The sequence below is a fragment of the Rhinoderma darwinii genome, chromosome 2 (genome assembly GCF_050947455.1).
Source record: "Rhinoderma darwinii isolate aRhiDar2 chromosome 2, aRhiDar2.hap1, whole genome shotgun sequence".
Classification (NCBI taxonomy): Eukaryota; Metazoa; Chordata; class Amphibia; order Anura; family Rhinodermatidae; genus Rhinoderma; species Rhinoderma darwinii.
In genome coordinates this window covers 477,793,823-477,816,679 of record NC_134688.1, presented here as the reverse complement: position 1 = coordinate 477,816,679, position 22,857 = coordinate 477,793,823, and the positions used below count along the sequence as shown (strand labels likewise).

The following is a 22,857-nucleotide window of genomic DNA, read 5'->3' as shown; positions in this document are numbered from 1 at the left end:
TCCCGAAACAACAAATAAATACATCTGCTATCTAGACACTGCCTGGGGGTAAACATACAAAAAAACGAGTGACCGTTCCCCATCAACACCAGCACTAGACTTTTAGTTGCCAAAATATTTAGAGTCACAATTTGATCAACTTCCAAAAACTCCACTATTTGAAATTTTTTATTTCAATTTGTAACTTTTTTTTTTTACAACTCATTGCAAGAAACAAACAACTATAGATTATTCCCCTTGTATTTTTTTAACAAGGGGAAAAAGTGCAATACTTCGATATTAGCACACAAATGAAACCTCTCAAACAAAAAAAGCAGACGCCAACAAGCCGATAACTCACATCAAGAGAAGACCTCTCCCCGCTCTCCTCGGCCGAGACGAAGAAAATGTAAACGACAGCAAGCAGTGGACTGGAGCCTAATGGTTGTGTGTGTTCTATATATATATATATGTATTGTGAGAATCCAAAGTTCTATCCAGATACTGGCCTGTCGTAAAATACAAAAAGAAACACGACTTGGGTGCAAAAATGATAATGAGTAGTGGGCGTGTGGAAAAAATATGACCTAATACCAGGTTACTAACGCAAGATGACAACCCAAGAATAGGACATCAGTCTGTTCCTTCCAGCCGCACCGTCCACGTCATGTGTGTGGGTGCAATCTTCTGTAGCTCCAGGTGAAAAGTACTTGAGTCTAGTGCAAATCTAATCACAGCATTGCGGGCGTGGGATCCCACCGCTCCAGGCGAGCGACTTTCTGCCTGATTTCAGTAGGATATTGCAGCAAGCAGCCATTGTAATATACGAGCATAACGTCTCAAGGAAAGCGTAAGGCTGAGACCTCTACTAAACATGTTCTTAATACTTGCAGTACAAGCCTTGTTTTGTCGCACTTTAGGTCTGATCTGCTACTTCGGACATGTGTGTCTACTACGAGAATATGGCTGTTGTTTCGAATGACAAAATGAATCAGTGTCCTGTTTCCAGAAGATACGGGACACTCGTGGAGAACTCTCGAATTCAAGATCTCATGGTGTTCTCTGGAATTAGAAGCCAACAACGTCCTTCTCGAAAATGCGCCACAGATCGACAAAAACCACCGCTACCATTCGGTAATACATCATAACAGGTCTGTGAGGACCACAGTGCACAGCAATCAAGAGGGGGGGGGGGGGGATTCCTCCAAGAAGCTTTAATACTGGCTCACAGATTAGGTTTTTTTTTCTTGTTTCCCCCACCACCATCTCAGTCACTCTAAGATACATCTAACATAGACACCAGTTTCCGTCCCAGTGGGGACCTCTTTCACCTCTATTTCAGGAAGCACGAATGCAACTTTTGTATCGTAAAAACACAACGTCTTAATAGTTAGTTGGCATCTCAACGGGTTAGTGTAGTTGTAATGTTGGTAAAGCATGACTGGTTCATGCCAGAAGTCATCTAAGAACATCAAACACATTGAACTGTTCTAATGTCAGCCACGGATATTAGAGGAAGGTCTGCTTGGCTCGTGGACAACTGGTCTTTCAGCAGCTACAACCAAGTTTTTCGAGGTTGGCCGACATGAAAGGTCAACGTCCAGCAAACAGTTATTCCTCTTAAGATAAGCTCAAGGACATTTCGGAGGCCCTCAGCAATGCCATGAAACACTTTCCATTCATGGTTGGCCAGATATCTGTTCCTGTAAGATCATCGTCCACCAGTTGACCAGACATTCCCCCAATATCCATGGCCGGACTCTAGGTTCCCTTCCAACCGTTCCATGTGCTGAATAGCATTTCCCATCGACCTAAACTGAAAATGTTTGTGTTTGTAATTTCCGGGAAGAAAGGCAAAAAGTTGTGGTTACATCTAGGAAGATCAGTTTTCTTTACTTTAAGTGGGCTCAACCCATTCCAGCTTCGTAGCTACTTTTTAATTTTTATCCATCACATCATCAACAACCTCTTTCGGCTCTCTACCTCTCGGCCTGTGCAATGACTTGTCAGTAGTGCAGTGCAGTGCAGTCAAACTTAGTGCAATAATAATCAACGCAAAACAACAACGAGCAAACTCACAAAACCAGAGAGAACTGACGGAAGAAGAAGATTGGCTAAAAACATAACAAAAATAACAGGTGAAACCCCCTCCACCCTCAATGTCTCAACAACACCAATATTCCGAGAAAACGTTCCCCCGCCCAGTATGACAGATTACCCAGGAGACAGTGATTACTAGGACTGTGGCGGTTGCAAGACGCTAGATGCAAACGGGGTCAAGTAGACGGGAAGCAATTTTTATCTGCTTCAATGATATTGCTAAAAGGGAAAAGTCACTCAGATGGCGTTGTTGTGTGTGACGTCGTGATCACATTCTGCTCTCTTTATCCAACTTATGTCCTGTGTGAAATAATCGCTCGTGATGAACATAGGAAATCATTTTGGGATAGGCAGTGACCCCAGGGCTAAGCATGGAACATAACAACCCCTGTGCAGAAGGGGTGACCACAAGCTGTATATCAGGTGAACTTCAAAGTTAGTGCAAACCATTTCTAAGAGGGACCTCTTAACCTTTGGGCACCTGACAGCGGTACTAATAGTAGGTGCAAAGTGGCCAAAAATGGGCTCCCAAAAAGTCACCCAAGAGGTTCAGTGGAGCAGAGAGGGGTAACGTGGGCCATGTTCCCAGCAGCCCCGATTCCTTAGAAGTGTCTAAGGATTTACGGGGGAGGGTGGGAGTTGCTCACTTCTTCTAACCCTGACTGGCACTTAAAGAGGCCAATTAGCAGAGGCAATGTCCAGCACTAGGGGCAACTACTGGTGACAGGTTCCCTTTAAGGAGGCACTGCAGAGTAGGGGAATCTATGGCATGTATTGCTCTATCACCATAGGGATGAACAACCAGACAAGGACTCTACAGAGAGATGACAGGGAGGATATTACAGCATAGTGTTCGGATGATGACATCACTCCCCCACTCATCATACGATGAAATCATCCATTCTAGAACGAAGGTTTCACCATTAATACGGAAATGAACATCTGTGTAGAAGTTTTCCTCGGTGGAAGACTCGCACACGTAGAAGGGAGATCTTGTCTAACTTAACCTTCTCCTAAATCCTATATACATATATATGACATAACTGTAGTCTGCAGCCAGTGTATGGGCGACACCTCTGTGCGTCACTAGTGTCAGTCATCACAAGTAGCTCTACGTATTTGCACAGGGTGCGCTCTAGTGTCGTCACGCGGTTGCTGTATACTCCATACTGTTCTCCGTAGAACGTGCGCTTGGCATAGTCAGCATAGTATAGGTTATGATATAATGCAGGTCTGTCCTCTGAACACAGCGATCAATAATCAATCAACTGGGGCCTGATGTCTCTTTTCGGAGGCAGGAGGACCTAAGGACCACTTGGATCTATGATCTATTTAGTAAATGGATAGGCTGCATTCTCATGAATCTTTGCTTGGCCGCCAGTGTGTGCACATGATGTCACGGAGGACCAGTGTCGGTTCATTGCACAATCTGATCTTATATCTGGTTAATACAGCAATTCATCTTAAGACAATAGGACTCATTTAGGTGAGATAATAAAGTACCGACAAGGGTGAGGAGATGCACCGGCTTCTGATGTACAGATTTTGCAAAGAACTGCTGTGCTCTTATGTGGCAGAGGAGCCTTTGCCTCCCTCTACAGGCACCAGGAAACAATTACAACCTCTGCAACTTTTATATCGCCCCCTATAGCTAAATAACTGGGAAAGTCTATGCCAGGATTGAATGATTCCAAATAAATATTCCGGTATTCCGCTTTAATTTGATAGGACCCTACTAGTTACTCTTATACGGAAACTAAATCTACAACTTATACCCCCTTTTCATGTTTAGGTCAAATAGTCTATAATGATTTATTTTTCATAATATACATAATCTTTCTTTCTAATGGTTGGAGAGCTTTTTTTCTGATACAGAGCTCCAAAACCCCTGCAAAGACATAGAGTTACATGATAAAACTCTCTCTGCCTGCAGCCACCACTAGAGGGAGCTCACGGCATACTGTGTTATTATTAAGTTCAACGTATTTACAGTCTGCAGTAAGCTCCCCCTAGTGGTGGCTGCAGGTAGCAAGACATTCATCATGTAACTACGTCTATACAGGGGATTTGGCGCACTGACCGCTATAAAAATATATTAAAAATTAATCTGCACAGAATTTTTTAACCTATTTAAATTAAAAAAGAAAAATGGTGTTCAAGGTTCAATGATAAATGTATAAACTCTTGGAACCTGTTCGGTAGAAACAGCAGCTGATAAATACTGATAGTGTTTGCTGCTCAATTTCTATTTCATCAGGTATCAATTATGATCTCAGCAGCAGAATCTTATGTCTGAAGTCTTCTCCTCGGCACAATCACTATTGGATTTTTGGAATGATTTAGCAGTCTCTACGGAAAAAAGGTTTCCGAAGGCTAGTGACATCTAGTGGACAAGAACAAGAATGCAGCGGATTGTTTTCAGTAACAGTGTCCGGGTATTAGACCACGTGCATATAGTCCACATAGTGACCCTCAGGGAATATTATTGTCAGGGATAGCCTCTTTCTGGGGGAAATGACAATGTCCTAGACCGTCAGCGAGCAGACAGCCATATTGCGGGCTTGACTAATGCTCACGAGAATGCAGCCTTTACCTTTTATCAGTTTTTGGGGGTGAGGTGTTCCTTCTTGCAGCACTGGGCTAGGTATTTGTAGAAAATAGTCACCTCCACCCCATGTAGGTGGTAGATTTATCGCAACGGTTTCGGTGTACATTTTACGCTTCGTTCACCTCTGCGCTAGGGCTCCATTCAAAACAACGGAACCCTTGCACAACGGAGACAAACGGAAACCATTGGCACCGGATCCGTCACCATTGAAATCAACAGTTATGGAGACGGAAACCAATGGTTTCCGTTTGTGTCTGTCAGGGCTCCGTTCTGACGGAAAGCTCAGACGGAACGTCGGAACGGAACCCTAGCGCAGATGTGAACGAAGCCTTAGTCAACATTTAACGGTGTAGGGAGGGAACCGTGGGCCATTGGAAAAAAAAGAGATACTCTCACATAATCAGTGCATTGAGATAATAAATCAGAGCTATGAAATCAGTCAGAGCCGTGTGATCATAAGTCAGCGCTCTGAGATAATAAGTCAGCGCTCTGAGATAATAAGTCAGCGCTCTGAGATAATAAGTCAGCGCTCTGAGATAATAAGTCAGCGCTCTGAGATAATAAGTCAGCGCTCTGGGATAATAAGTCAGCGCTCTGAGATAATAAGTCAGCGCTCTGGGATAATAAGTCAGCGCTCTGAGATAATAAGTCAGCGCTCTGAGATAATAAGTCAGCGCTCTGAGATAATAAGTCAGCGCTCTGAGATAATAAGTCAGCGCTCTGAGATAATAAGTCAACGCTCTGAGATAATAAGTCAGCGCTCTGAGATAATAAGTCAGCGCTCTGGGATAATAAGTCAGCGCTCTGAGATAATAAGTCAGTGCTCTGAGATAATAAGTCAGCACTCTGAGATAATAAGTCAGCGCTCTGAGATAATAAGTCAGCGCTCTGGGATAATAAGTCAGCACTCTGGGATAATAAGTCAGCGCTCTGGGATAATAAGTCAGCGCTCTGGGATAATAAGTCAGCGCTCTGAGATAATAAGTCAGCGCTCTGAGATAATAAGTCAGCGCTCTGAGATAATAAGTCAGCGCTCTGAGATAATAAGTCAGCGCTCTGAGATAATAAGTCAGCGCTCTGAGATAATAAGTCAGCGCTCTGAGATAATAAGTCAGCGCTCTGAGATAATAAGTCAGCGCTCTGAGATAATAAGTCAGCGTTCTGAGATAATAAGTCAGCGCTCTGAGATAATAAGTCAGCGCTCTGAGATAATAAGTCAGCGCTCTGAGATAATAAGTCAGCGCTCTGAGATAATAAGTCAGCGCTCTGAGATAATAAGTCAGCGCTCTGAGATAATAAGTCAGCACTCTGGGATAATAAGTCAGCGCTGTGAAATAATAAGTCAACGCTGGGACACTAAGGGCTCAGTCAGACGAGCATGTAACTCGTCTGTGTGACGGGGACACATGTATTTCAATGGGGCCGTTCACACGACCGTTATTTCAACAGAGCATGTGAAGGGTCCGTGGAAAAATACAACATAACCTATTTTCATGTGTTTTCATGCATCCTTCCATAGACTCTAGTCTATGAGGAATCCGTGATAACGCGTCCTGCAATGGTGCACCTCAGATGTGAAAAACGTTAGTTTTTCACCTCCAAAGTTGCACACGCTCGTCTGAATGTAGCCTTAAGGGCCTTTTACACCGGCCGACAATCACCCTGTGCAGCGAACGCCGATCCACGAGACATTGTTGATCGGCGCTCGTTTGCTCCTGTCACACGGAGCTATGGATGGGGACGAGCGGTTGTTACTCCGATCCCTCGTCCTCATACATTATTATCATGTCGGCAGCGCGTCTCCCTGTTTACACACCAAGATGAGCTGCCGACAACCAGAATATTTCTCTTTTTTAAAACAATGCGATCAGCAGATGAACAAGTGTTTGATCGTTCATCTGCTGATCGCTGATCTGTTTACACTGGACGATTATCAGGAACGAGCGTTATATGAACTAATGGTCTGTCCGATAATCACCCCGTGTAAAACCCCTTTAAGTCAGTGCTCTGAGATAAGAAGTCAGCAGTCATTGAGATCACAGCTCTTAAGGGGGTTTTACACTGGACGATTATTGGGCATTATTGTCCCCATCCATAGCTCCGCGTGACAGGAGCAAGCGAGTGCCGATCATCGATGTCTCGTTGATCGGCGCTCGCTGCACCGGCCTCCCATCAGCCGATGTAAAAGGGCCTTAATTTTCAACCCCAGTATATTCTTTAGGAATAAACAGTCTAGGGTCGTTGCATTGATATTTGGTCTATCGTGTGTCGGAGGGCAGACTTGCATGATTTGGCTAGAATATTAATATTATTATCACACTGGATACAGTTCCTCTAATGGACACAAGTGTCAGGAACGCCCTGTGACCTTAGTCTTATTGTAAGGTAAGAAGGATTGTTATAGGCCCACTCGGACAGTCAAGAAGTGACATCAAAGAGAGCGGTGGAGATGTAAGGAACCCTCCGGAGACTCCGCTCATTGATTGCATTATTCCACCATAAATCACGTGGGAGATAAGGAGTTAAAATTTCTACAAACAGACGTTACGTGAAAAAAAAAAAAACCAGAAAGCAGCATATGGATTCAGATAGAAGTGTCACGTCTGATTTTCAATCACTTGCTTTTTTTTCTTGTCTGCCTAGGGGGAGGGGCATGACACTACACTGATCTGCTGCCACTCCCCCATACACCAATCCAGATTGTATCGTTACACATTCAGCATACGCTCTGATTTGCTCCTTGTACTAAACGTGATAATCCTGAAAATAAAAAATAAAAATCCCGATTGGCTTGACTCAGGTTTGTCAGTCTACAAGAACGCTCCTTCCACCATTCCTTCAAATAATCAGACAACATTCTGTAAGGAAAATATTACTGCATTTCCTCTATGGAAATTACAATTGCCGAATTTGCCAAATCCACGGAGAACAGTTTAGTTCATTGACCCCTGTGCAGAAAAAAGTGTAATCTACACGCAAGGGGCATTCAGCACAAGATGTTGACCAAATGCACAAAAATAGAATATACTATAGAAAATGATGTCAAATAGATGGAAAATCATAGCACAAATTTGGAAATTTATTAAAAAACTTATTTTTTTAAGTTTTAGAATTTTTCTAATTTTAGCCCCCCCCCCCCCTAATAAAAAATACCCAAAATTATTCAATTTAGCCATTGTCAAAAAATATTGATAATTTGTTAGAGGACCCTGGAAAATCACACAAAAAAATAATTCAACACAACTTTATATCAATAATCATTTAGGGTTGAATTTTTTTTTAAATTGTAAATGAACAAATTGTGCTATTGATTAAAGGGATACCCTGACATATAAATGATTTGTTTTGTAGCTATTATTCTGGCAATTATTTTATACAGTGCTAAAGTTTTATAGGCCTGAAGTTTTTTTTGTTTTTTTTTAAATTACAGAAAAAAAAAAAAATTACAGAAAAAAAAAAAATTACAAAAAAAAAAAAAAAAAAATACAACAAAAAAAAATGTACAACAGTTTACATGACAAAGTTTTGCCATAAATTGACAAATGTAATCTGGCGAAAGATCACATATTTTATTTTACATATGTTTGGCAATAATTTTACAGGGAAACCAAAAAATAAAAAAAATAAAACAACAAACAAATAAATAAATAAAATTGTGTTACCTCTATCAAAATTTCTATAACTGGGGTAACGTAATGTACATTTGTTGACTAATTATGACTTGAATTTTTTTTGCCAATTTTTTTTTTAATGAAAATACTAGATGTTTTTATTTTTGTCATTTGGTCATATATATATATATAATTTTATTTTTTTCTCTATGAAATTTGACAATTTAGCTAGATTTTAGGTTTTTAGAGTATTAAACGATTAAAATAGAAAACCATAACGTGATCTAAACGCCGGGACGTTAAAAGGGACCGTTCTGCATGGGTTTGACAAATCCTTTAACAAAATAATCCCACAAATATCCAAAAATGTGCGTCCTCCGTGGCATATAATATTTTGCAACCATTAAAGGAATAAAAAGCAGACTGTTTCTTTTACCTCCTCCATTTAAAGTAAATATGAGGCCAAATCATGGTTAAAAAAAAAAATTCTGTTACCGTAAAACACAAGTGCTTAGAAACAGTAAGCAAATAATGCGATACAATAATCTACGCAAGATACAAAAAGAAACAGTCTGCCATTTAATAACATTACAAAGAAGTATCAGCCCCTCCCCCCACCCTTCAATATGGAACTCTCTCATAATACATAGAACAGAAGCACCTTTCCGATGGTGCTGGATTTCCCCTCTGCTCTGTGACGGAAGGTACCGAAACCGGAACAGAAATTTTTGCTGTGTATGTTTTCTATACCTCAGATGTAAGTCTGTGACATTGGTTCCGTGGTCACACCACATTTGTGCCCTTGTCCTGTACTGCATCAGGAACTTGGATAGCGACGCGGAGTATTGAACACATGTTGCTTTTGTCGTTGTAGATTCTTTGCTTGAAAATTCAAAAAGACAAAAAAAAAAAAAAATGACCCCCAAAAAAAAATAAAAAAATAGCACAGCCACATATTTTGCCCTTATGCGCTAATGTTGCCCTCTCAGTTCTTAATTTCTTCAGCTGCAGATGAAATTCATGGACGGGTTGGAAAGGTGATGAGAGGGGGATTGTGGGTATTCAGGCAGAACCAGACCGAACTCCCCACGGGAGGCTGCTCGAATTCTGGGCCTCTTTTAAATGCCCGTTCCTCCCCCCACAACAAAACGAAAAAGACATTTAATGCCGCAATGGGGAAAAAATACAATAAAATAAGTGCGCAGTTTTTTATCCATCAGATTCTGTGAAGTCTGAGCGGTTAAAGGCGGAAAAATGTCCATCAGAAAGTAAAAAGCAATGAAAAAAAACCAAAAAAAAACCACTGTAGGCGGCATATTAAGAGACAGTCGGCCTTTTTGAATATCTTCTTCTATTATTTGTTGTTTTTTGTAGTGCTCTACGCAAGTGGAAAAAGGGTTCAGTCTTTGTTTTTGTATTTTTTCATGTGTCTTTTAGGTTTTTTTGTATTTTTTTGTATTTTTTTTTTTAAAGAAGGGTTGTATTTAGAGGCCAGTAGTTTGAATTCCAACCAGTAGAATTCAGGTATATCTACCAGGCCTTAAGGCCACCATCTGAGGGAGACTGGATAAAATATATATGCAGGTTATATATCTTGATATATATAGATATATATATTCACCCACTCTCCGGAAATGTAATGTACCAGCAGGCAATAAAGTTCTTCATGTAGTACAAAATGTCAAAAAAAACACAAAAACCCCTAAAAAATAAAAAGAAAACTCTTAAATTCTAGTGCCATAGCTTTTGTTGTTTTTTTTTTTTTTTTTTGTTCGTAAGAATGGATGGTCTTTATCCGTCTGAAACGTGCATTCTCATGTGGTCGTTAAATTGCTCGATTTGGTCAAACTTAGCTGGGCACACTGAGCAAACGTACGTTGTGCCCTCAGAGCAGACTGTGGCTCCGCTGTTGGGGGGCCCAGGGCGAGGGACTAGAACTGGACTAGAAGCTGGAGCAGCGGTAGGGGGTGCAGCCAGTGCCGGTGCTAAGGCAGAGACCAAAATTGGAGCTGGAACTAAGGCTGGAGTTGGAGCCAAAACTGGAGCAGATGCCAAGACCGGAGTAAGAGGCAAGATCGATGCTGGAGGCATGCTGGGAGCAGGAGGCAACCCTTGTCCTGGAGCTTGGACTGATCCTGGAGCTAAGTTTGGAGGTGGAACGGGCATTGGGATGATGGCAGTGCCATTGGTGGTGCTGTGAAGGGCCACGTGCCTCTCCAGCAGCGTCTTGTGAGAAAACTTCTTTTTGCAAATGTAGCACTCGTAAGACTTCTCTCCACGGTGCAAGCGCATGTGCACGTTGAGGGAGCTCTTTTGGGTGAAGCGCTTGTTGCAGATGCTGCACTGGTACGCCCTCACGCCTGTGTGCGTTACCATGTGTTTGATTAGGTAATCCTTTAAAGAAAAAGATCTCCAGCAGATGCTACACTGGTGCGGCTTCTCTCCTTTTGTAGAGTGTTCATAAAGAGGAGACAAAAAAAAACAAAAACAGAGAAGACACACGTCAGTAAAAAGTTCTCATAACCAGATGACGGAGTAGATGACGTGAGCACAGATGTTGAAATATTTAACATTCTGGACATATACCACTCCTTAGTAACGGCCCACGGGGGAAATATCAGGAATACGGCTGTAAGGTGGGTGACTTCCGAAAGCAGAAATGCATTTTATGTTAAAAAATAAAAACCTCGACAACAACAACATCACATTGTTAATGACAAACCCTGCGACTTCCTGACCAATTAGACATTTATGGCCGCACTGGGAGTTAGGACACGGCCGGAACGTTGCCATTAATACAGATGAAAAGTTGTCATTATCCCATACAGTCAGACCTTATATCAGGTTTTAAAGGGGTTGTCCAGTTTTAAAAAACACATTTTCATAAACCCTATTATTGAAGAGTTAATAGAGGGGTGTCTGTTCAGGATCCTCATCTCTCGACAAGAGTAGAGAATGACTATAAAGAGCGTCTCACTCTCTCTCTCTGGAGGACCTCTCCTGCCCTGCATTACACAGACAACACATTGATATGAATGGACACTGTGTAATACTTCATTTCTCCTGTGGTGGCGCTGCAGGTAAATTGAACACTTACTGCCAGTTTTCCTCACAGATTACAGCTGATCTCCAGGGGTCCCATCAGGAGGACAATTTATGATTAACTTATTGTCAAGGGATCCTTCTAACAAGTAAAAATTGTCCAAAGTGGATAACCCCATTAAGTGGTGATGGACAAAAGTGTAATTTAACTAACCTTATGGGTGAGGTTGTCCTTATTTATAAAATTAAGTGTTAAATTGATGGACTTTATTGACGTTATAAGGGGTGGGAGAGTGGGCTTTATTAGGATAATGAGGGTTGGTGCTTTTCAGTACAGTGAGCCCAACTAAAGGGCCTTTTACACCGGCCGACAATCGTCCGATGCAGTGAGCGCCGATCAACAGGACATCGTTGATTGGCGCTCGTTTGCTCCTGTCACACGGAGCTATGGATGGGGAGGAGTGGTCGTTACTCCGATCGCTCGTCCCCATACATTATTATAATGTCGGCAGCGCGTCTCACTTTTTACACACCAAGATGTGGTGCCGACAACGATTTAACTTTTTGTAAACGATACGATCAGCAGATAATCGAGTGTTTGCTCGTTCATCTGCTGATCGCTGCCCAGTTATATGAACGCTCGTCTGCACGATAATCCCCCAGTGTAAAACCCCCTTAAGCCATTTCTGTACAATCAGGATGTAGGGGAGGTGGCCTAATTAGTTGTAATGTCGGCTGGCCAGAACAAAAGATTGTGGAGATGGACATTGATAAATGAATGAGACTGGGTGTTGGGCTTGTTTTCAAAAAGAGGGATGGAAGGTTGCGTTTTGGTGGCACAGTGAGAAGTGGTCGAGGGAACTTCATGGATGAAATGGTGGTTGAAGTTGAGCCGGCCCGGTTTCATCGTAACGAGGGGTATACATTAGGAGGATATGTGATGGGTGGATGAGGCTGACGCTATTTGGAAATTTTGGGATAACACGGGTTTAATGTCACCATTTCAGAGAGTGATGAGTGAGATTTAGGTAAGTGGGCATCACTGGAGTATTGAGGGATGGATGTCACCAGAGAGTGGTGGGGCTCTTCAGTGCAATGAGCAAATGGTTTAATGAATAGCCAATGCAATGGAAGGCTGGTAGGATGGGCGACTAAGGGGTCGAAGGGATGGGCTTTAAAATTTGGTAAAATCTGCCAAGGCAATGACAGATGAAGATGAAGCGGCCAACGTGGATGCAATGGGGGACTGTTGCAGTGTTTATAGGCTCATTGATAGACTACAGTGGATAGAACCTGACTAGAAGGAAGAGCTGACCTACCTGTATGTACAAACATGTGCTTCACGTAATTCTGTTTGGCGGTGAAAGTTTTGTTGCAGAGGGTGCACTCATAAGGCTTTTTTTCTCCCTGGCTGCCGCCTGTGCTGTGTCCACCTTGGGATTGTTGGTTTTGAATTTGGGAAGAAAATGGAGACAATCCAGCTTGGGGAACCGTCACAAACTGAGTTTGCTGAGCAGTCAGAGGTTGGGGCAGACTAAAGAGAAAAGGCTTTGGACCAGTCCCCGCTGCCTGCGTCGTAAAGAGGGTCGGAAGATAAGTATTGCCAGCTGTTCCAATGACCTGGGTATTACTGGTCAGAGTTAGTGGCATTCTCAGGTTGCTGGTGAGTGTTTCCGTCTGACGTAAGTAGAGTTGAGTGGTTGGCAAGGCTTGCGCGATTGACTGGGAGACGGACGTCTGTAGGACCCCCTTTTCAGTGTTATTGCTAACACTGAGTACTGTGCTGTCCATGTCAACGTTATTGCTCCTCTCAGGGGAGGAAGAGCTGGTATCTAAGTGCTGTTGGTTCCGGCTTTCTAAGCATTCGGTGGACAAGTTATTCGACTCTGCGTGGGAAGGATCTTGCTGGCCGTCTCTTACGAGACTTGGCATATACTGTTGCTCCACGGAGTCTGGCTCTGTGCCGATCGATGAACTTACTCCAGAGTCAAAACTTTCCCCTTTGGGTTCACTTTCTGTGCCTTCAGCTTGATCGGTGTCTTCAGTGCACTCTTCCGACTCGTTGCGTTCAAGGGCTTGTGACCTCTGTTGTCCATAGTAGTCATAGTCATCGTCCACCTCTTGTTTTATGTGTATATTTCCCATCATTGTCTGAATACGTACAGGACGAGGCTGCTTACGGCAGTGGGTGGTTTCCGGCGTGGTAGTTAGAAACCTCTCCATCCGCTGAGATCGCTGATGTATGCGTGTGATCCAGCTAGGCTCCTCCATGTGATGTTGTCTAGGCAGCCCTAAGGCAGTCTCGTGGTGGCTTACCAGGGCTCCGCTATAAAAGGAATGTTCCCCACTGCCATTTTGCATGGAACACGTGTATAAGGCAGAGTAGATCCTGTCTACACTGTGCGGAGGGTGGCTGTTCCGAAGGAAGCCAGACTCTGTGTCGCTGCTCTGCCCAGAGGTACCTGATTCTGGAGTACCCCTGGGGGTCTCTTGGCCAGAGTCCTGTATTAGAGGATACACCCCGCCTACATTTTGTGAGACAATTCTCGTGCATTCATCAATGACGGTTTTTATCTGTAGGATGCTTGCGGCTGTCAGTATCTGAAGGGCCTCAGACTGGGAGACCCGTAGTACCCCACTGTACATGAAGTCAATGAGCTTCTGCACTGCATGGACAGACACCACTGAGGGGATTTCGATGTCACTGTACCCTAGCAGCAGTTTGTCTTGGAAGAATGGGCTGCCAGCGGCCAGCACGCAGCGGTGGGCCCGCAGCATGCTTCCGTGGATTCGCACCGTCACGTCACAAAAGTGGCCACGGTTGCGCTGCTCGTTGAGCGTCTCGAGCACGGAATTGCTGAAGTTGTGAAGGTTGATACTATGAATGCGCTCTGTCATCCCCTTGCAACGGATGTCACCTAAAAACAAGACAACAAGAAGCAATAAGTCAGTTATACTTGGAGAAAACACACTGTAATGAAAGTATCTATCCTAAAAACTGATACAAAGAAACATTAATGACATTAATGAGAAACCATTCTGTAATAAACTGGAGATCTTCTTGTATATAGTGATATGGAGCATGCTGGTATAACCTGGGTATCTCCTGTATATAATTATATATGTACAGCTGGTATGAGTTATACATCATCCTGTATATAGTGATATGGAGCATGCTGGTATAACCTGGGTATCTTCTGTATATAATTATATATGTACAGCTGGTATGAGTTATACATCTTCTTGTATATAGTGATATGGAGTATGCTGGTATAACCTGGGTATCTTCTGTATATAATTATATATGTACAGCTGGTATAAGTTATACATCTTCTTGTATATAGTGATATGGAGCATGCTGGTATAACCTGGGTATCTCCTGTATATAATTATATATGTACAGCTGGTATAAGTTATACATCTTCTTGTATATAGTGATATGGAGCATGCTGGTATAACCTGGGTATCTTCTGTATATAATTATATATGTACAGCTGGTATAAGTTATACATCTTCTTGTATATAGTGATATGGAGCATGCTGGTATAACCTGGGTATCTCCTGTATATAATTATATATGTACAGCTGGTATAAGTTATACATCGTCTTGTATATAGTGATATGGAGCATGCTGGTATAACCTGGGTATCTTCTGTGTATAATTATATATGTACAGCTGGTATAAGTTATACATCTTCTTGTATATAGTGATATGGAGCATGCTGGTATAACCTGGGTATCTTCTGTATATAATTATATATGTGCAGCTGGTATAAGTTATACATCTTCTTGTATATAGTGATATGGAGCATGCTGGTATAACCTGGGTATCTTCTGTATATAATTATATATGTACAGCTGGTATAAGTTATACATCTTCTTGTATATAGTGATATGGAGCATGCTGGTATAACCTGGGTATCTCCTGTATATAATTATATATGTACAGCTGGTATAAGTCATACATCTTCTTGTATATAGTGATATGGAGCACGCTGGTATAACCTGGGTATCTCCTGTATATAATTATATATGTACAGCTGGTATAAGTCATACATCTTCTTGTATATAGTGATATGGAGCACGCTGGTATAACCTGGGTATCTCCTGTATATAATTATATATGTACAGCTGGTATAAGTCATACATCTTCTTGTATATAGTGATATGGAGCATGCTGGTATAACCTGGGTATCTTCTGTATATAATTATATATGTACAGCTGGTATGAGTTATACATCTTCTTGTATATAGTGATATGGAGCACGCTGGTATAACCTGGGTATCTCCTGTATATAATTATATATGTACAGCTGGTATAAGTTATACATCTTCTTGTATATAGTGATATGTAGCATGCTGGTATAACCTGAGTATCTCCTGTATATAATTATATATGTACAGCTGGTATAAGTTATACATCTTCTTGTATATAGTGATATGGAGCATGCTGGTATAACCTGGGTATCTCCTGTATATAATTATATATGTATAGCTGGTATAAGTTATACATCTTCTTGTATATAGTGATATGGAGCATGCTGGTATAACCTGGGTATCTTCTGTATATAATTATATATGTACAGCTGGTATAAGTTATACATCTTCTTGTATATAGTGATATGGAGCATGCTGGTATAACCTGGGTATCTTCTGTATATAATTATATATGTACAGCTGGTATAAGTTATACATCTTCTTGTATATAGTGATATGGAGCATGCTGGTATAACCTGGGTATCTTCTGTATATAATTATATATGTACAGCTGGTATTAGTTATACATCTTCTTGTATATAGTGATATGGAGAATGCTGGTATAACCTGGGTATGTTCTGTATATAATTATATATGTACAGCTGGTATAAGTTATACATCTTCTTGTATATAGTGATATGGAGCATGCTGGTATAACCTGGGTGTCTTCTGTATATAATTATATAGGTACATCTGGTATAAGTTATACATCTTCTTGTATATAGTGATATGGAGCATGCTGGTATAACCTGGGTATCTTCTGTATATAATTATATATGTACAGCTGGTATAAGTTATACATCTTCTTGTATATAGTTATATGGAGCATGCTGGTATAACCTGGGCATCTTCTGTATATAATTATATATGTACAGCGGGTATAAGTTATACATCTTCTTGTATATAGTGATATGGAGCATGCTGGTATAACCTGGGTATCTTCTGTATATAATTATATATGTACAGCTGGTATAAGTTATACATCTTCTTGTATATAGTAATATGGAGCATGCTGGTATAACCTGGGTATCTTCTGTATATAATTATATATGTACAGCTGGTATAAGTTATACATCTTCTTGTATATAGTGATATGGAGCATGCTGGTATAACCTGGGTATCCTCTGTATATAATTATATATGTACAGCTGGTATAAGTTATACATCTTGTATATAGTGATATGGAGCATGCTGGTATAACCTGGGTATCTTCTGTATATAATTATATATGTACAGCTGGTATAAGTTATACATCTTCTTGTATATAGTGATATGGAGCATGCTGGTATAACCTGGGTATCTTCTGTATATAATTATATATGTACAGCTGGTATAAGTTATACATCTTCTTGTATACAGTGATATGGAGCATGCTGGTATAACCTGGGTATCTTCTGTATATAATTATATATGTACAGCTGGTATAAGTTATACATCTTCTTGTATATAGTGATATGGAGCATGCTGGTATAACCTGGGTATCTTCTGTATATAATTATATATGTACAGCTGGTATAAGTTATATATCTTCTTGTATATAGTGATATGGAGTATGCTGGTATAACCTGGGTATCTTCTGTATATAATTATATATGTACAGCTGGTATAAGTTATACATCTGCTTGTATATAGTGATATGGAGCATGCTGGTATAACCTGGGTATCTTCTGTATATAATGATATATGTACAGCTGGTATAAGTTATACATCTTCTTGTATATAGTGATATGGAGCATGCTGGTATAACCTGGGTATCCTCTGTATATAATTATATATGTACAGCTGGTATAAGTTATACATCTTGTATATAGTGATATGGAGCATGCTGGTATAACCTGGGTATCTTCTGTATATAATTATATATGTACAGCTGGTATAAGTTATACATCTTCTTGTATATAGTGATATGGAGCATGCTGGTATAACCTGGGTATCTTCTGTATATAATTATATATGTACAGCTGGTATAAGTTATACATCTTCTTGTATACAGTGATATGGAGCATGCTGGTATAACCTGGGTATCTTCTGTATATAATTATATATGTACAGCTGGTATAAGTTATACATCTTCTTGTATATAGTGATATGGAGCATGCTGGTATAACCTGGGCATCTTCTGTATATAATTATATATGTACAGCTGGTATAAGTTATATATCTTCTTGTATATAGTGATATGGAGTATGCTGGTATAACCTGGGTATCTTCTGTATATAATTATATATGTACAGCTGGTATAAGTTATACATCTTCTTGTATATAGTGATATGGAGCATGCTGGTATAACCTGGGCATCTTCTGTATATAATTATATATGTACAGCTGGTATAAGTTATATCTCTTCTTGTATATAGTGATATGGAGTATGCTGGTATAACCTGGGTATCTTCTGTATATAATTATATATGTACAGCTGGTATAAGTTATACATCTGCTTGTATATAGTGATATGGAGCATGCTGGTATAACCTGGGTATCTTCTGTATATAATTATATATGTACAGCTGGTATAAGTTATACATCTTCTTGTATATAGTGATATGGAGCATGCTGGTATAACCTGGGTATCCTCTGTATATAATTATATATGTACAGCTGGTATAAGTTATACATCTTGTATATAGTGATATGGAGCATGCTGGTATAACCTGGGTATCTTCTGTATATAATTATATATGTACAGCTGGTATAAGTTATACATCTTCTTGTATATAGTGATATGGAGCATGCTGGTATAACCTGGGTATCTTCTGTATATAATTATATATGTACAGCTGGTATAAGTTATATATCTTCTTGTATATAGAGATATGGAGCATGCTGGTATAACCTGGGTATCTCCTATATATAATTATATATGTACAGCTGGTAGAAGTTATACATCTTCTTGTATATAGTGATATGGAGCATGCTGGTATAACCTGGGCATCTTCTGTATATAATTATATATGTACACCTGGTATAAGTTATACATCTTCTTGTATATAGTGATATGGAGCATGCTGGTATAACCTGGGTATCTTCTGTATATAATTATATATGTACAGCTGGTATAAGTTATACATCTTCTGGTATATAGTGATATGGAGCATGCTGGTATAACCTGGGTATCTCCTGTATATAATTATATATGTACAGCTGGTATAAGTTATACACCTTCTTGTATATAGTGATATGGAGCATGCTGGTATAACCTGGGTATCTTCTGTATATAATTATATATGTACAGCTGGTATAAGTTATACATCTTCTTATATATAGTGATATGGCGCATGCTGGTATAACCTGGGTATCTCCTGTATATAATATATATGTACAGCTGGTATAAGTTATACATCTTCCTGTATATAGTGATATGGAGCATGCTGGTATAACCTGGGTATCTTCTGTATATAATTATATATGTACAGCTGGTATAAGTTATACATCTTCCTGTATATAGTTATATGGAGCATGCTGGTATAACCTGGGTATGTCCTGTATATAATTATATATGTACAGCTGGTATAAGTTATACATCTTCCTGTATATAGTGATATGGAGCATGCTGGTATAACCTGGGTATGTTATGTATATAATTATATATGTACAGCTGGTATAAGTTATACATCTTCTTGTATATAGTGATATAGAGCATGCTGGTATAACCTGGGTATCTTCTGTGTATAATTATATATGTACAGCTGATATAAGTTATACATCTTCCTGTATATAGTGATATGGAGCATGCTGGTATAACCTGGGTATATTCTGTATATAATTATATATGTACAGCTGGTATAAGTTATACATCTTCTTGTATATAGTGATATGGCGCATGCTGGTATAACCTGGGTATCTCCTGTATATAATATATATGTACAGCTGGTATAAGTTATACATCTTCTTGTATATAGTGATATGGAGCATGCTGGTATAACCTGGGTATCTTTTGTATATAATTATATATGTACAGCTGGTATAAGTTATACATCTTCCTGTATATAGTGATATGGGCCATGCTGGAATAATCTGGGCATCCTCTAGTATAAAGCTGAAAAATGGAGAGGTGGGGGCTTTGTAAAAATTACCCAACTCAGGGTTTGATGATAAATTACACCAGTAACACATATCTACAGTTTGCCACTAGGGGGTAGTAGAGTAGTTTTAAAAAATTTAGATTTAGAATTTTTGCAATTCAGAAGATGCATAACCTGGAGTGAATGGAAAAAGACACAAATAACTTCCTAAACACATTAACGTGAATAGATCTAGAGCAATGTTCCTCATTTTAAAAAAGGGTTCAATTAATAAATATGCTAAATTCGCAGCACACTCATTCTCATCTGCATAATTATGATGCATTAAATTATCACCATATTAGCAGTCATTCTACACCAGAGGAGGTGTGTGAAGTCTGTGTACAGCTCAAGTCTCAGCTCCCACGAGCCGGTCATTGAGAAGACACTGTGTGCAGATATGGTGGGATCTACCCAGACCTGGCACTGGCCTCCTCTCATAAAAGCCGCCTATGAAGCCCCCATATCAGATAGTTATGTGCTGCATCTCCTCTGTATCCACCTCTTATTGACGAGCACTGGTACCCTGTAGACACATACATCATGAGCGTCTACATAACTCATCGTCTGCCACTTGGCGTCATTCGCTCTACCCTACACCTAGTGATCACACATGATTAAAATATACGCTCTTTTTTGTAATAATTTTGTATCTGTGCCTGTACGTTCATTACAGTTACGTACTGGACACCAGTCATTAAGGTGAGGTTAGCCGTCTAACCTAAGGGCAAACCTGAATGGCAGCCATGAAGTCGAGAAAATCTACTTGAATAGGACTATGGATTCCAGCCATTGTAATTACCATTAAGGTAATGTTTGAAAAAAATAATCATGGAGTTGAGGAAGGACATCCAAACTTGAGGGCTACACTAGATGAGGGTGAGGCTGGACATCCAAACTTGAGGGCTACACTAGATGAGGGTGAGGCTGGACATCCAAACTTGAAGGCTGCACTAGATGAGGGTGAGGCTGGACATCCAACTTGAGGTCTACACTAGATGAGGGTGAGGCTGGACATCCAACTTGAGGGCTACACTAGATGAGGGTGAGGCTGGACATTCAGCTTTATGGCTACACTAGATGAGGGTGAGGCTGGACATCCAAACTTGAGGGCTACACTAGATGAGGGTGAGGCTGGACATCCAAACTTGAGGGCTACACTAGATGAGGGTGAGGCTGGACATCCAACTTTAGGGCTACACTAGATGAGGGTGAGGCTGGACATCCAAACTTGAGGGCTACACTAGATGAGGGTGAAGCTGGACATTCAACTTGAGGGCTACACTAGTTGAGGGTGAGGCGGGACATCCAAACTTGAGGGCTACACTAGATGAGGGTGAGGCTGGACATCCAACTTGAGGGCTACAATAGATGAGTTTGAGGCTGGACATCCAAACTTGAGGGCTACACTAGATGAGGGTGAGGCTGGACATTCAGCTTGAGGGCTACACTAGATGAGGGTGAGGCTGGACATTCAGCTTTAAGACTACACTAGATGAGGGTGAGGCTGGACATCCAAACTTGAGGGCTACACTAGATGAGGGTGAGGCTGGACATCCAACTTGAGGGCTACACTAGATAAGGATTAGGCTGGACATCCAACTTAAAAGTGTCTTTGAGCACCAGCAATTATGGTGATGATGGAGACCTATCTTGAGGGTGACAATGGAATTGGGAAGATGATACTGGTTATCCTACTGAAGGGCAACTCAGCACATCAAGGGGAAGGCTGGATATCCGCCTTGAGATTGACATTGGACATCAGTCATGAAGAGGAGTCTCTAGACATATACTTAAAGGACCATACTGGACACTAGTCATGAATTAGGATAAGGCTGGACTTCCACCTTGAGGTTGACACAGGACACCAGCCATAAGGGTGGGTCTGGCATCTTAACCTGAAGATGACATCAGTCTCACTTTCTTGGTTGGTGTCTAGACAATAATCTAGACTAGAGGTTGACAATGGATACAAGCCACGAGGATGAGGGTAACACTGGACAACCGTCAATACAATTAAATGACCATGAAAATGGGCTGAAAAAGAGTCAAATGAAGTAGCTTGTCCGCCTGGTAGAAGATGCTCTAACTTTCTTGTCATTCTGCTCTATGCTCATGATTTATCTGACATATCTTAACACTATCCATTATCTATTGAGGGTCAGTGAGCTTCTTGCCCCTTTAAGAGCCCTTATGTCCCAAAAAAATAAAGAAATCCCCAATGAATAGGTCGTCTTCTGTCAAGTTGTTCCTTAAGTTATCTGTTTCAGGGAAAGCAGCCAATATGTCAGCCAATACAATTGTATTGCCACCCAGGTGTGATAGACTCCTAAATGGCACATTTGCCTAGGGTGCCAACCTTTGTAGGACCTTTAAGGGCGGCCATATTGGTAGTCATCCACCATTCCCCAATACAAACATGAACAAATGGCCAGAGAGAATTAGCAATAGACGAGCCAACGGCTTATTACATTTTTTTGGCCGCAATTGTCTCCAATTGCCAAAAACTTCATTAGATTCATTGAGCAGCCGTTGATGGTGGAGATGATGATTGCCCATACCCCACCCGTCTGTAACATATAAACTGGGTTTATAAGAGGCTTGGCTGGCAACTGCTTGGAAGTGGCACCAGTAATGCTTGTGCCAACCTCAACCATTGTGTCGTTTCATGGGAGTGCATAGATCTATATGGCCGGTGGCATCCTCCATTGCCCGGAATGACCTAGCGACAACACAAGACGATGGCTCATTATATAAGGGGTCTTGGCTCGCTGCCGCGGCGCGCTGTAAGTACTCACAATCAGACGACTCTGTTTGTGTGTGCACACGTGCTGATTGGTTGCTTGATGTCTGTATGTGTTGAGTGGATATGGCTGGGCACCGCAACAGAACAGCTACAAAGTTCTGGCAGGGCTGGCCCGGCTTGGCGCTGCCTTCCCTCGTCTGAGTAATCTCATTCTCCACAGACGCCTTCTGGTTTTCAGCTGTCCTGCGTTTCTTCCTGTGAAGAGACAAAGGACCCTTTGAGGGGAACGGACTCGATGTTTGGGAAAAGGAATTTTTAGAATATGTTACAGATAACCTCGGCTTCTTCTGCCATTAGACAGAGAATTATCTATTGTGCACCAGGAGCAGACAAAGGTCTCACCAAGGCTGAATTTTACACCCCGAAAACCATGAGTGCGGCTGACGCTGAGCC

The 22,857-nt window shown here is 41.0% G+C and overlaps 1 protein-coding gene across 1 annotated transcript; it reads right to left on the bottom strand.

Moving 5' to 3' along the window:
• Nucleotides 1–8,918: 8,918 nt before the first annotated feature.
• On the bottom strand, nt 8,919–22,655 carry ZBTB20 (zinc finger and BTB domain containing 20). The gene is made up of 3 exons (XM_075854684.1): nt 22,457–22,655; nt 12,660–14,258; nt 8,919–10,742 (listed from the first exon to the last, which is right to left on the bottom strand). The coding sequence occupies exons 2-3, from the start codon at nt 14,236–14,238 to the stop codon at nt 10,090–10,092; spliced, it is 2,232 nt and encodes a 743-aa protein (XP_075710799.1). The 5' UTR covers nt 14,239–14,258; nt 22,457–22,655; the 3' UTR covers nt 8,919–10,089.
• Nucleotides 22,656–22,857: the final 202 nt, after the last annotated feature.

What these genes read in the sequence shown, in the direction of transcription:
- ZBTB20 (XM_075854684.1), bottom strand. Translation starts at nt 14,238, where the DNA reads ATGACAGAGCGCATTCATAGTATCAACCTTCACAACTTCAGCAATTCC. An exon ending in GCACATGTTTGTACATACAG is followed by an intron (nt 10,743 to 12,659) that starts GTAGGTCAGCTC and finishes ACTCTACAAAAG; the next exon opens with GAGAGAAGCCGCACCAGTGT.